This window comes from Sapajus apella, unplaced genomic scaffold (genome assembly GCF_009761245.1).
Source record: "Sapajus apella isolate SASKATOON/1434 unplaced genomic scaffold, GSC_monkey_1.0 scaffold4, whole genome shotgun sequence".
Lineage (NCBI taxonomy): Eukaryota > Metazoa > Chordata > Mammalia > Primates > Cebidae > Sapajus > Sapajus apella.
The window spans coordinates 53446666-53462020 of record NW_022436944.1 but is presented as its reverse complement, the minus strand read 5'-3'; the positions used below and the strand labels follow the sequence as shown (position 1 = coordinate 53462020).

Sequence of the window (15355 nt, the reverse complement as noted above, 5' to 3'; positions counted from 1 at the left end):
AGAGACGGGGTTTCACCATGTTGACCAGGATGGTCTCGATCTCTTGACCTTGTGATCCACCTGCCTCGGCCTCCGAAAGTGCTTGGAATTACAGGCTTGAGCCACCGCACCCGGCCGTTAGCTATTTTCAGCAGCAAAGAACAGCAGACAAGAACTGTTGGAGCGGTTCAGATGAGAGGCAACAGGGTGAAAGAAACCTGAGCCGCAGCTCGGCTACCTGGCAGCCGTGTGGCCTTGGACAAGTTGCTCGGCTTCTCCACAACTAAGTTGACTTCTCTGTTTTGAGTGAATATGAATGAAAACCTACAATTTTCACAGGGTTCGTACGAAACTTCAATGAATTATTACCGGCTGGGCACGGTGGCTCATGCCTGTGTGAAAGGAAAGTCTTGGAAATCTTGGGCCCCAAAATTACTAGCTAAAGGGAAACGTCAAGCTGGGAACAGCTTAGGGCCAACCTACCTTCCATTCCATTCAAAGTCACTGCTGGGCTCCCTGAGATAAATGCATATCTGATTGCCTCCTTTGGAGAGGCTAATCGGAAACCCAAAGAATGCAACCATTTGTCTCTTATCTACCTGTGACCTGGAAGCCCCCCACCCCCGGCTTGAGTCTTCCTGCCTTTGCTTCAAGTTGTCTCGGCTTTCCAGGCTGAACCAATGTTCCTCTTACCCATGTTGACTGATGTCTTATGTCTCCTTAAAATGTATAAAACCAAACCGTGCTCTGACCACTTTGGCCACATGTCGTCAGAACCTCCTGAGGCTGTGTCACAGGCGTGTGTCCTCAACCTTGGCAAAATAAACTTTCTAAATTAACCAAGACCTGTCTCATATTTTGGGGGTTCACACCTGTAATCCCAGCACTTTGAGAGGCCAAAGTGAGAGAATCACTTGAGGCCAGAAGTTCAAGATCAGCCTGGACAAAATAGTTAGACCCCCATCTCTACAAAAAAAATTTGAAAATTAGCCAGGTGAAGTGGCATACACCTGTAGCCCTAGCTACTTGGGAGGCTGAGGTGGGAGGATGTTTTTGAGCCCAAATGATTGAGGCTATAGTGAGCTATAATCGTGCCACTGCTCTCCAGCCTGGGCAACACAGTGAAACCCTGTCTCTGAAAAGTAAAAATAAGATGAATTATTCAAACACTCACCACAGTGCTCAGAACTAGCAAGTGCAAGTACATAGTTGATGTTGAGCAAGTCACTATTACATGAAAGAAAGCGGTGATCAGTGAAATCGAGCAGCTGTTAGGTACAGGGGAAAATGTGAGGTCAGTACAAATTGTACCAAATCATACAATATGATAACCACATTTGAAAATGCTCTGGAATGCTCAACATCACTAATCATCAGAGAAATGCAAATCACAACGACAATGAGATGTCATCTTACCCAGTCGGAATGGCTACTATTAAAAAGACAAATATAACAGATGTTGGTGAGGATCTGAAGAAAAGGGAACTCTTATAAGGTGTTGGTAGGAACGTAAACTAGTGTAGCCACCATGGAAAACTGTATAGAGATTTATCAAAAAAAACTAAAATAGGAGAGGTGGAGCAAGGTGGCCAAATAGAATCCTCCAGCGATCATTCCCTCTGCAAGAACACCAAATTGAACGACTATCCACACAAGAAAGCACTTCACAAGAACCAAAAACCAGTGGTTGGACATATAACACATTCTCTATAACAAAGAGTAAATTGAGAAGAAAAACTCAATGGTGACTCTATTAAATGTGAGTCCCTAATCATCCTTACAGTATTTTGCTATGTGGAGAATGTAAAAGAAAAAAAGTAAATTGCAAAAATTACTATATCTACAAGCAATTTTTAAAAATTGAGTATTGAAGAGTTAGTTCAGCCAGGCACAGTGGCTCACGTCTGTAATCTCAACACTTTGGGAGGTCGAGGCAGTTGGATCACCTGAGGTCTGGAGTTCGAGACCAGCCTGGCCAACATGGTGAAACCCCATCTCTACTAAAAATACAAAAAATTAACCAGGCATGGTAGCAGGCGCCTGTAATCTCAGCTACTCAGGAGGCTGAGGCAGGAGAATTGCTTGAACCGGGGTGGGATGGGAGGTGGGCCGGAGGTTGCAGTGAGCCAAGATGGCACCATTGCATTCCAGCCTGGGCAATAAGAGTGAAACTCTGTCTCAAAAAAAAAAAAAAAAGTTCAAAAAAATGTGGTTTTGGGCTTTTTTCTTTGTTTTTTTAAAACTAAAAATAGAATTACCACTTGATCCAGCAACCCCTCTACTGAGTATCTACTCAAAGGAAAACAAAATCAATATGCTAAAGGGACACCTGCACCCACAAGTTTATGCAGCAGTATTCGCAGCAGCTAAGGTATGGAATCAACCTAAGCATCTGTCAATACATGAATGGATAAAGTAAAGAAACTGTAGTATATATACACACAGTAGGATATCATTCAGCCATAAAGAAGAATACAGTTATGTCATTCGCAGCAACATGGATGGAACTGGAGGTCATTATCTTAAGTGAAATAAGCCAGGCACAGAAAGACAGACACTGCATGTCCTTACTCAAATGTGGGAACTAAAAATTTGGTCACTTGGAGATGGAGAGTGGAAAACTAGACAACAGAGGCTGGGAAAGGTGAGTGGGAGCAGGAAGAAGGGAACTGGGGTAAAGGACCCAAACACAGAATAAGATGGAATCATTCAATGTTTGATAGCAGAGTAAGGTGACTATGCATAACAGAAATGTATTGTTCTTGGATGATGGGCACCCTGAATGCCCTGACTTGATCACTACACATTATATACATGTATCAAAATTTCACATGTACCCCATAAGCTTGGACCAATTTTTAAAAATGCGTTGGTGACAGTGTGTGGCAGACCAAATGCTGCAGAGAAAGGAACTGTGAATTAGAAGATTATTTTAAGAAATTTCACCAATTAGGAAAAAGGTTGAAGATGAAAATAATGGGTAAAAAATAATAGTAGCTAACATTATTAAACATTTATTATGTGCTGCATAGATAGAAAACATGTGGAGAGATCTAGTATCTGTAACAATAGAGATTCCAAAAGGCAGTCGAGGACACATGGAAGAGAAGTGATCAGTCCTCTAAGCTTTCTCAAAGGCTTGAGTATTTGCATCCAAAGCTCATCTGGACTTCTGCGGTTCTACCCTGACATGTGAAGAGCTCAGCAGCCACCCCTTCATCCTCACAACAGAAAAGAGCTAAACAAACTGAAAATAAACAGCTCTTTCTTAATCCAGCAGAGAACTGAGATTGCAGGGCAAACAAACACCCCAAAACTGGAGAAACAGACAAATACAAAACCAGGAGCCAAAGTCACTGGAGCTAGGATCTGGAAGGCAAACAAACTGTAATGGACAAACTGCTGGAAACTGAGTGGGAACTAGCCTGCGTGTTAAAAACTCCAGGGGCCCAGTCCTAGAGGGACCCCCACATTTCCATGAGTTTGACCTCCAAAAGCCCTACCAGGGTCTCATGGTGAAAATTTGGGGAAAATCTCCTGATGCCTCCAGTAGAGGGGAAAGTAACCATCTGAGCATTTTGTTCTCTACTTGCCTTCAAGGGAAACTACACTGGTCACGATGCGGGGGAAAGGAAATGCAGTCTGCCCTTTGTATCCATAGGTTTGGCATCCCTAAATTCAACTAACCTCAGACCAAAAATTTAAAAAATGTTTAATTGTACTGAACATGTACAGACTTTGTCATTATTTCCTAAACAATACAGTATAACAATTATTTACATCGCATTTACATTGCATTTGGTATTATAAGTAATCCAGAGATAATTTAAAGTATATGGGAGGATGTGCATAGGTTATATGCAAATACTATGCCATTTTATATCAGGGACTGGAGTAGCCATGGATTTTGGTATTTGTGAGAAGTCCTGGAATCGAGTACCCACCGATACTGAGGGACAACTGTGCCCAACTCCAGCTTCCTTTAACTAACTTCCTGTCTCACCTAAAGGGCAAAACAAAAGCTGGGAAGCACTTGTGAGGGTCACAGGCCATGGCCACGGGCTCCTTGAAAGATTGAGACCAAATCACAGGGTTATAGAACACTTCTACCCTCACACCTCAACACCACATCAATAGAACTCCTGTGTGATCACAGATTACAGCCTCAACAACTGCAAGGCTGAGGCTCTATTTAAGAAGGAATGTCAAGGGAAAACCCAAAACAACAGGGAAAACAAAAACAAAGACACTAAGGAAAACTGAAACCTCAGACATCTACAGCTATGGTAAGTGATAAGCACAGTCAACTTCTTAGCCAGATACCTTATCCTGAAGGTCTATTTATCTCAGGTCCTTTTAGCCAATATATCAATTCTGCCTTTCAACAATCAATTACAAGTCACATTAAAAGGCAAGAAAAAGACTCTGAAAAGACAAAGCAAACAACAGAACCAGACTTACATATGGAAAATATTTTGATATTACTTGACTTGGAATTTTAAATAACTATACTTAATATGGTAAGGGTTCTAATGTAAAAGTGAACAACACCCACGAACAGATGAGGAATGAAAGCAGACAGCTTGAAACTCTAATAAAAAAACAAAAGAAAATACTAGAAATCAAAAGCCCTGTAGCAGAAATGAAGAATGTCTTTGACAGGCTTACCGGTAAACTAGATACAGATGAGAAAAAACTCAGTGAGCCTGAAGATATGTCAAGAGAAACTTCCCAAACTGAAATGCTAAGAATGAAAAATTGGAACAGAATATCCAAGAACTGTGGGACAATAACATAACATGTAATATATTCACAGAGGGAACACCAGAAGATAAAGAAATGAGCAGAATAAATATTAAGTAATAATAGATTAGAATTTTCCAGGATTAACGACAGACACAAAACCACAGATCGAGGAAGCTTGGAGAACATGAATCAGGACAAATACAGAAAAGTCTGCATTTTAACAAATCATATTCAGACTTGCAGAAAATCAAAGACAGAGAAAATCTTGAAAGAAAGCAGAGAAAAACTTGCCTTATCTATAGGAGAATAAGGATAAGAATTCCATTATACTTTCTCACAAACAATGCAAGTAAGAAGAGAAGCAGAGAAATATTTAAGGTGTTGAAGGAAAATAATCACCAACCTAGAATTCTGTATTTGGCAAAATTATCCTTCAAAAGTAAAAGAGATGATCGTAGACATAAACATAAAATACAAAACCACACAAGTTCCAGAATATGACTAGGATAAAAGTTCGGTGACTTTGGGTTTGACATAAGATTTGCTATAACACCACACGCACGAGCCGTGAAAGAAAAAGTTGGTGTTTGACTTCATTAATATTAAAAACTTTTGCTCTGTGCAGAACACATCTAATAAAGCAACTACATCAAATATACCCCCCACAAAAACACCAAAATTCAACAATAAAAAAATCCAATTCAAAAATGGATAAAGGTCCTGAACAGGTGTCTCGCCAAAGACACAAGATGGCATACAAGCATGTGAAAAGATGCTCAACATTATAAATCATTAAGAAATTGCACATTTAATAAAAACAGTGATATACCACTACATACCTATTAGAATGGCCAAAATCCACAAAACTGACAATACCAAATGCTAGCAAGGATGTGGAGAAACAGGAACTCTCATTCCGTGCTGGTGGGACGGTGCCAAATGGTACAGCAACTTTGGAAGACGATTTGGCAGCTTCTTACAAAGCAAAGCATACTCTTAAATGATCCAGCAATTGTGCTTCTAGCTTTTCACCCAAATAAGCTGAAAATTCACGTCCATACAAGCCTGCACAATAATGTTTATTCATAAATGCCAAAAACTGGAAGCAACAGGATGTCCTTCAAAAGACAGATGTATAACCAAAAGATAGAATACTGTGATATACCCAGTATTCTCATACAATGGAATATTACTCAGTACTAAAAAGAAATGAGCTATGAAACCATAAAAAGGCAAGGAGGAAATTTACATGCCAAGAAGGCGGTCTGGAAAGGCTACATATTGTACGTTTCTAACTGTTCTGGAAAAGGCAAAACTATAGAGACAGTAAAAAGATCTGTGGTTGCCAAGGGTTGGGGAGAAGGATGAGTAGGTGGAGGACAAGGGATTTTTAGAACGCTGTAACTATTCTATAGGAAACTGTGATGGTGGATACATGGCATTATGCATTTGCCAAAACCCCACAGATGTACAACACAGAAAATGAGCCTTAACATAAATTATGCACTTCAGTTAATAATAATATGTGAATACTGGATCATCAATTATCATCGGTGAGCTTCACTAATACCAGATGTTAACAACAGAAGAAAAAGGTGAGGAGGCAGGGCAAGGGGGATATGAGGGAACTCTATGCTTTCTCCTCTATTTTCCTTAAACCTAAAACTGCTGTTTAAAAATCTATTTTTTTTTTTTTAAGTTCATGTGATACCAGGTAATTTGACTACAGACAGATCTTTGCTGGAGAAAAAAATCTCAATTCTAATGGTTGAAAGTTTTGCACCACATTACTTAGAAGGAAAAAAGTCAACTTACAGACCACAGCACTGTGGTCTCCTTCAAAGTGCCTTCCCTTGTGTGGCCCCCTCACTTCCATCTACATTGTATTTCCTTTCTGGAAACGCCAACGGTGATAAAAGACACTGATATGCAAAGGGAATAACATAAAAACCCTAAAATATGAAATAAGAAAGTGAATCTTCCCTTAGGAAGCAAATATTATTTCATTAAACGGAATGGTGCAGCCAATGCTCAGCCACGTGGCCTTTGAGGGGCCACCACGGTGCTGTAAATCCCCACCTTTTTGCTGATGAGAGAAGCTAGAGGGTACAGTATATTCGGTATAACTCAGGAAGCAGAACAAGGAAATTGCTAATAAACCAAACTGAGTATAATTTATGTCCTATTGCTGAGGTAATAAACTACCACAAACCTTAGTGGCTTAAAACAACACAAATCTATCTTACAGTTCTGGAAGTCCGAAGTTCAAAATGAGTCTCACAGAACTGACGTCAAGGTGCTGGCAGGCCTGTGTAGGCCTTCCTTCTGTAGGATCTAGGGGTGAATCTTCCTTCCTTTCCCAGGTTCTAGAGGCTGCCCACTTTTCTGTGGCTCATGGCCCCTTCTTTCATCTTCTAAGCCAGCAGCATTGGGTCAAGTCGTTTTCATTCTGCCCTCTTTTTTTCCTTTTTCCATCTCCTCCTTCCACTTTTAGGAAAATGAAATCACACTGGATCCAGCCTGATAATCCAGAATAACCTCCCAACTTTCAAGTCAGCTGGTTAGCAATCTTAATTCCATTTGCAATCTTAATTTCCCACCACGCAGCCTAACGTATTCACAGATGCTGAGGAACAGGACATAGACATAGGCCTAAGATAATTTGACAATGGAATTAAATGTGGTTATTTAATTCCGTTGTCAAATTGTCAAAGGAGTTAAATGTCAAAAGGAATGACAAAAGGAATTGTCAAAAGGAATTAAATGTCATTATGCTCTGTTCCCTTTGTAAGTATTGCTATTTTCTGTGATTTAATGTTAAAAGTTTCTTGCTGAAAAATTACTTAAATATCAGCCTAAAATGCAAATCTTCATAAAAAACTATGATACTTTGGACAATTATGAAAAAACATAAAGCATAGTGGGCTTAGAATTGATTAAATACATGTAAGTGTTGTTAATAACGTCAAGTGTAGCTGAACTAAGAAATAATTCTCTAGCTAAAAACAGTCTTCGGTCTCTATGAAAGAAAAAGAATCCAGTTTTAGAGGCAACTACCACAATTCACTGTGTCCCTTCCACAGAGGGTCACAACATACAGCTTCTGGGAGTTGCTAAGTCTAAATACAATGTGAACCCTGTGTGCACTGGGGGCGGAGACTGTCTTCAGGAAGAAAACTGGGTCAAGGGACGGGGCAGGAAGGACACTTACTCTATCATGTACCTTTTCCTACCTTTTGAAATTTATATCGTGCATTGCCTATTCAAAAAATGTGTTACTTTTAAAAAGAACATATTATGCAGCCCCGTCCACTGTAGTGGGCTGATGAAGGCTGAAAGGGGCCATTCTTGTGCAACCCCTTTCTTCTGGGGTTCCGTGGAAAAAGAGGACAGTGGCCGCTCAGGGAGCTCCTCAACGGGAATCACTGGCACCTACTGGCAAAAGAGAAGCCCACAGGCTGGAGGCAGAGTAAGACTGGTGTCAGAGAGAGGGCAAGACCAAACCTCCTGAATGTTCAAAGGCCATCTCAAGAAAAGAGAAGAGAAGAGGATCAGCTATAACCAAGTTGTAATAGATCATGTTTACACATTTCATAAATTAATAAAAACTGAATGCAAACATCAATTATAATCGAGATGAGTAATGTAAAAATAATAGTGCATTAGCAATTATGAGCCTAAACCCTGTTTATGTTTTCCTTGCCCCCCCCCCCCCCCCCCCCTCCCCCCCCCCCTCTTTTAGACAGAGTTTCATTCTTGTCGCCCAGGCTGGAGTGCAATGGCTTGATCTCGGGTCACTGCAGCCTCCACCTCTCAGGTTCAAGCGATTCTCCTGCCTCAGCCTCCTGAGTTGTTGGGATTACAGGCACCCACCACCATACCCAGCTAATTTTTTGTATTTTTAGTAGAGACAGGGTTTTACCATGTTGGCCAGGCTGTTCTCAAACTCCTGGCCTCAAGTGATCTGCCCATCTCGGCCTCCCAAAGTGTTGGGATTACAGGCATGAGCCACGGCGCCCGGCCCATCCCCCTACTTTTTAAGAAACAACATATGGCTGAGAAGAAAAGAATATTAATACTTTAAAAAATTATAGGTAATAATATTTCAAACAACTAGAAAACATAAAAAGAACACACAATCCAAGCAATGAAAGACAGGCAAAGGAAATAGGATATTTCCATCAGACAAAAATGTCAAAAGATCTTTTAATTTTACCAAAAATTATTAAACTTCCCTTTTAAATTACCAAAAAAAAAAAAAAAGGTTGTGTCAAATAATTAAATCTAAACATGTAGAACTAAGGCAGGTGCACACATTAGGTTAGGAAATCTGCTAATGCATCCAAAAACTAGAGTAGTCATATAAATAACAAAGTAGCCAGGTGCAGTGGTTCATGCCTGTAATCTTAGCATTTTGGGAGGCCAAGGCAGGTCACTTGATCTGAGAAGTTCAAGACCAGCTTAGGGAATATGGTGAAACCTCATCTCTACAAAAAAAAAAAAATAATACAAAAATCAGCCGGGCATGGTGGGAAGAGACTGTAGTCCCAGCTACTCAGGAGGCTGAAGAGGGAGAATCAACTGAGCCCTGGAGTTTGAGGTTACCGTGAGCCGAGATCACACCATTGTACTCCAGCCTAGGGAAGAGTGGAGCCCTGTCTCAAAAACAGAATATACTGCAAGATGGAAAAGGGCCACTTCATGTTCACAATAAAGACATAATTGATGAATGTTAATCATGTGGGCTTCAAAGTGTGTAAAGCTCAAAACAGCTACAAATACAGGAAAACTTTAAAACAATGGTAATAGACTCGAACCTCTTCACCTGTATCACTTGTGTTCATGACTTAAGCAACTTTTAAGCAGAAAGGATGGATCTCGGGAGCCACGGAACTGAGAGAAACCAGGATCCTTTGCAGAGTTCCAATGAGGAGAAACCGCAGACAACCTGGATGTGCCCCAAATTGATAACCTACAAAGGCAGGGACACTGACTAGCAGTAGCCTGTGGCCTGAGGCTCGGTGGCATAAAGCTCTCTGGCTCACTGGCTCTGGTGGGTCTGCTCACAGGTAGTTCCTAAGCCAGTCCTGCCCTGTGGTCGTGGCAAATGCTAACGCAGGCCAAGTATGCAGCTTCTCAGACACCTTCACTCAGGCTGCAGCAGAACCCATCCCCACTCCCCTGATCAGCTGATTATGATGATGTTGCTGATCACTTTCAAAAATTAACCCAAAAAGTGGCATTTGAAAAGAATACTCCTAGAGTAAATCACACAAGCAATGAAAAACATGGCCCATCCATCCATGACTGCTCAATTATCAGATTGCAGCTGTAAAATATATATATATATATATTTAAACAATATCTTCCTTTTGTAGTCTCATGCATTTAGTCAAAGTGGGTATTTTTTTAACATTTTCCAATTCACCATTTGTCAAAGAAATAATGGAAACTATAAAGCTGAAGGATAAACACTTTAAATAAGAATTCATACTCCAAAGAAGTAAGAATCTTTCAACTTTTATTTCTAGGATACATTCATCTGGACCTTTTTGTTTCTTTACAATTTTCCCCCTAAGATAAATGAATACAATAAAAATATAATCCAACTACCAGCAATGTTTCTAACCAGAAAAGAATCTAAAATCTCTGGTGCGATAATATAGGATTTTTTTAAAAAATATAAACTTCATACCAGAAATAAAGCCTGAATATTCTCTTTCTTTAAAAATATAATTTTTCCTTCTTTGCTCTTCCATGTAAATCTTATAATGAACCTGTTAGTTCTAAAGTCTACTTCTAATCCAACAACTATAACACTATCTAGCAGGGTTTTTTCCTTTATACTTTGTTCTGTACTGTGAGTCAACGAATAATTCCAAATGTCTTTAAAAAGTGAGATGCCACTTGGCTGTAGCAAGATTCTTCAAGAGATGCTGAAAATTAAAAAAAAAAAAAAAAAAAAAAAAACACACACACACACACACAAAATCCCTATTAGCAAACTGAAACTTAAATTATATTATCCTGTTTCTGAAATTAGAAAATGTTATAAAAGCACTTTTGCAAACTGTAAAGTTCAAATGGAAAACACTTTTTAAAATCTGTTTTGACTATAAAGACTGCTGACTAGGATAGAACTTAAGGGACACAAGACTGTATGAAATCCATTCTGTTTTTTCTGTAATTCCTTAGTTTTGAACGGGAGGATTATAAAATGCAAACAAGCTGGGGTATGGATACAGGAATATCTCATAAAGATTGACTGGTTTGTGGTGACATGTGACTGTTTTTCTTAACTGAGAATAAAGACCAAGAGGCACAGGTAGTTCTCTTAGATCAATACTTTATACCAGACTGATAAAAATTAGACAGTTTTCCCCACTTCTGACTAATTCCTCTATGCAGACCTTCATTATTTGAAGTATAATCCATTATTTAAAGTACAATTCCAAAGCTCAACAGAAATGATCTGGGGATGATTTCCCTTCCTTGGTTTAGGAAGATAATAAAGCCTAATTATAAACATGGGTACAACACACCTGAACCCTAGAGTGGTGCCCTTCCAACTCCAACAGTATTATCCATAACATTTACATAAACATGCATTTAGTGTGATTGTTTGTGCCCAGACACAGGTGATCAAAAACAAACTAAAGGCTGAGTGAACTGACAAGAGGGAATGGGTCTGGGCTGCTACCTTTAAAAGGTTACACTAACAGAGCTGAGTGAGTTGGGTGTGCTGCACCAGGAGCAGCTATGGGCTCCTTTCCTAGTTTCTGAATGCTCTTCCTGCGGCTCTCTGGGAGCAGGCCCAGCCTGGGGAATGGGCTAAAAGGCTTATACATCTCTTTTGGTCCTCAGATGCACTTACCCTTTCCTTTGATGCCCTCTTTCCCCAAGAGAATATTCAGGCCAATTTTGTTGTTTTCCTTTTTTCTGAATTAGTAAGACATTATCAACTAGCAATTGGTAATACCTCTAACTCTCACTGAGTGTCTAATGTTAGTATAAAGTACCTCAAGTAATAAGAATGTGGAACTTAAATGCCACTTACAGAATTGCCAAACAAGTCCATGTCACACTTTGATGAATCCAAAGTATTAAAACTTAGCAATAAATAAAAGTAAAAAACGATTTTTGCCAAGGTTTAACTATTGGACTTTAAACCAATTTCAATATTCCATGTAATCAAAGGTCATTTATATCGAATTAACATGCCTTCATGTTTTTTACATACAACAAAGTTTAAAATATACACATATTTTTAAACCAATTCACTCCCTCTTACAATCATACTTTCAGTTGAACATTTAAAATATAAATCCAAACTGTCAAGGAAAACAACAGTGGGACAAGTAACGCTATCATTAAAATGAAACAATAATGCAAGAAAAGGCCAGCATTGAAACTCAGAAAATAAACATAAACAGATTCATTGGAAATCTGCTCATATGCCTAATGTGTTCAGAAATGAATCTCACACAAAACAGATCCCACTGTGATGTTAGACAAGTCATTACTTTCTCATTTTCTCACTCCATGATGCACGTCTTCACTATTTTTACTGAGGTTTTATACAGTGAGTAGGTATCCTAACAGCAGAGATTATTAAATACATAGCCTATTCCAGAATTGGCATATGTTCCCAACAATTGTTTTGTGTGCTCCTTGACTTATAAAATAGTCCAACCTTTAAGGGAAAAAAAATTAAATGGCTTAGATCTATTCATACACATTGGGCATTAAATGTCACTAAGTTAACACAGTTTTAAGGTGGAAAAACGGATAAGAGGGTACAGTAAGTGTTCCCCAAACAATTCCATTACTTTATGAAGTACTGCCAATAGCGTATTTATTTTAACCAGGTTATGGGAAAAAAATGAAAGAATTATTACCAGAATTTCCATCAATTTCCTGGAGAAGCTAACAATAAAATATTAAATATACACATTTATTTGTATATTTATTTGAAGAATCTTTGGTAGCAATTGTGTGTTTCTTCCACCTTATAGGACTTTTTAAAATAAATGTCAAAAGTAGTTTACTAATCAGCATATGAAAGATAAAACTATGATACTATTCTTCTGGTTTCCCTATAAAACAGCCTTGATAATAACTTGGACTATTCATGCACTTAAACACAGTATCTGTTTAACTTATATACATACAAAATGAAACTAATACTAGAACAAAAATTAGACAGTAATGAGAATCAATAACAAAACATAACAATGACAATTGTTCTTAAGTAATTTATTTTAAAATTATAAGATTTACAGTGCCTTGATTATGCAAAATAGCATAATGGAAATTAAACCAAATCAATAAACCAAAAGAGAAAAAAACTTAATTTTCTCGAGTATTCAAACTTAAACCGTCTTTGTAAGTAGCTGATGTCCCAACCGTGTCTTATGTAGAAAGTATAATAATTTCAAACGTTTCACTTGCAGGTTTAATTTCTCATTTTCAATTTTTATGAACTGTAATGCAATTTCAAATCCTATTATACCTAGTGTTTATACTGCAACAGCAGCAAATCTCAAATGTGTAATCAAATGTGAAACTGGGGCACAGCTTCTAGCTGCAGACAGAAATTATACACTGCATTCAGTCCAGGACAGTACATTATATTAACCAGAGCATAGAGTTTAGTACACTTATTGCAGGGTTGGTATTTCTTTCCCTCTGATCTGAATCAGCTGAGCTGATGAGCAGACATATTACTGCTGTGGATAGTATGATTGCTGTGGGGGCTGAGGGAAGGGGTATGAAGGCTGCTGGGGTCCTGGGTATGGAGCCTGTCCAGGACTCTGGTGATACACTGGTGGATATGGCATATTATACTGGCCGTACGCGTAAGGATTATAGCCCATTGGCATGGGCATCTGGCAATACCTGATAGGGAGAAGAAAACAAAAAAATTTGATTGGTAAATCAAATACTAAAAAGTAAAATAATTATTATTCTAGAACTATGTTTTCCATGAAAGTCATTTCTATTTGTTAGTCTATTAAAGAACAGCGGAGAAAAAACTGTTTCAAGGCACTTGTCAGAGAAAACCATTCCTATCCTGTTGTTAATTAAAACAAGAGCACCAAGTGTTTAATACTATCAAAAAAAAAAAAAAAACTGAAGAAAATAAGATTAAATATTCAAGTATTAAAGAAAGAAAAAACCTGGAGACCCTTCATTTTAACATGGCAAAACTAATAATCTAAGTACATTCCTCTTCCACAATACTCAGTAGTAACGTACATAAATTTACAATTTATAAAGTTCTAATATTTGGAAGACAACATGTACTTACTAAGTAAAATTTAGAGCACATCTTAAAAGGTAGTCAAATGTTTGGATTTTTAAGATTAAGAAATTACCACAAAAAGGCTAACCTTTAAGAAAGTGCAACCCATAATCAGATAAATTTTCATCCAATGGTTTATTAAACGCCAAGTGTTCTAAGTATAGGGACGTAAACAAGGCCTTATCAGTTTTGCTATGCTATGCTGAGAAAATGCACCTGTTTATCACCTAAAGTCAAAGGAAACACCTACTGAACTCTATACAGAAGTGATGTATTTACTATAAACCCGATATGCAAAATATAGAAACATAAATTTAAAAGGCCTAGGAAATAGCTATGCAACTGTTCATGTAAGTGACCATAACATTATTTTTATTTCTGGATAAGCTGACAGTATAGCTTATTCATTCATGATTATCTCCATCTGAAGACGGGGTGACTCTGTTTTTAATAGGTTAGCCAGAGCCTAGAAACAACATTAGCCAACTTGGGATATACAATTTTGCAGCCTTACCCAGGATATCCTGGATAGGTGGGATAGGGCGGTCCCTGGGCTTGTGGAGGAGGAGCTGAGCCAGGCGTTTGTGACGGAGGTGGTGCAGCAGTACCAGCCCCAACTGGAGGTGGAGCAGTAGCAGAAGGAGCTCGATTTGCTGGAAGCACAGGTGGTGGAGGCCTGGCTGGGGGCTGGGGCTTAGTAGGCTATAAGAAAAAGTCAGCATAGACTATAAAATGTTTCATATTTCTGTCAAATTGCTATTAAAATTAACAAGGACATACGAGAAACTCTAGAATCCGACCAAATATATTATATTTTTAATTCCCATTCTTAAATACCGGCTTATTACTATAGAAATATATCATAGTTGAATAACTCTCCCATCTGTGGAGACCCCATAGCCGCTGCTCTTTTCCTGATAACTAATATTTAATCATTTACTGCTTCCTCCAGTGGTTGGGCATTTGAGGTGGAAGGAAGCAGCACAGGTACTGTTTACTACCATCATCTCCTCCCAGTCCCCAAACTCTATATGAAAAATTTAAACACCAAATGACTTTAAAAGAATAGTATATAAAATAATCACACATCTAACAATGAAATTTAACAACTATTAACATTTTGTCATTTGTTTTATCTGTAACTACATCCATATATATTTGCAGAATCGTGTGAAGTAAATTGCAAACTTCATGACATTAGCCCTAAAGACTTCAGCACTCAAGTTCTCATAATGATATCCTCCTACATAATCACAATGCCATTTTCATCCTTAAAAAACTAATGCTATTCCCCAATGTCACCAAATATCCACTCCAAATTCAATT

At 38.4% G+C, this 15355-nt stretch overlaps 1 protein-coding gene across 2 annotated transcripts in view; it reads right to left on the bottom strand.

The window, feature by feature from the left end:
- Positions 1–12638: 12638 nt before the first annotated feature.
- Positions 12639–15355, bottom strand: part of PDCD6IP (programmed cell death 6 interacting protein) — a 69526-nt gene continuing 66809 nt past the window's right edge. Inside the window, exons 17-18 of one of the 2 annotated variants that reach the window (XM_032269470.1) lie at positions 14544–14731; positions 12639–13623 (exon numbers count right to left, since the gene is read on the bottom strand). In XM_032269470.1, coding sequence (XP_032125361.1) covers positions 13449–13623; positions 14544–14731 — 363 coding nt within the window. In that variant the 3' untranslated portion in view covers positions 12639–13448. The remainder of the gene's footprint in view (positions 13624–14543; positions 14732–15355) is intronic. The other variant, XM_032269462.1, reaches the window with a different exon arrangement.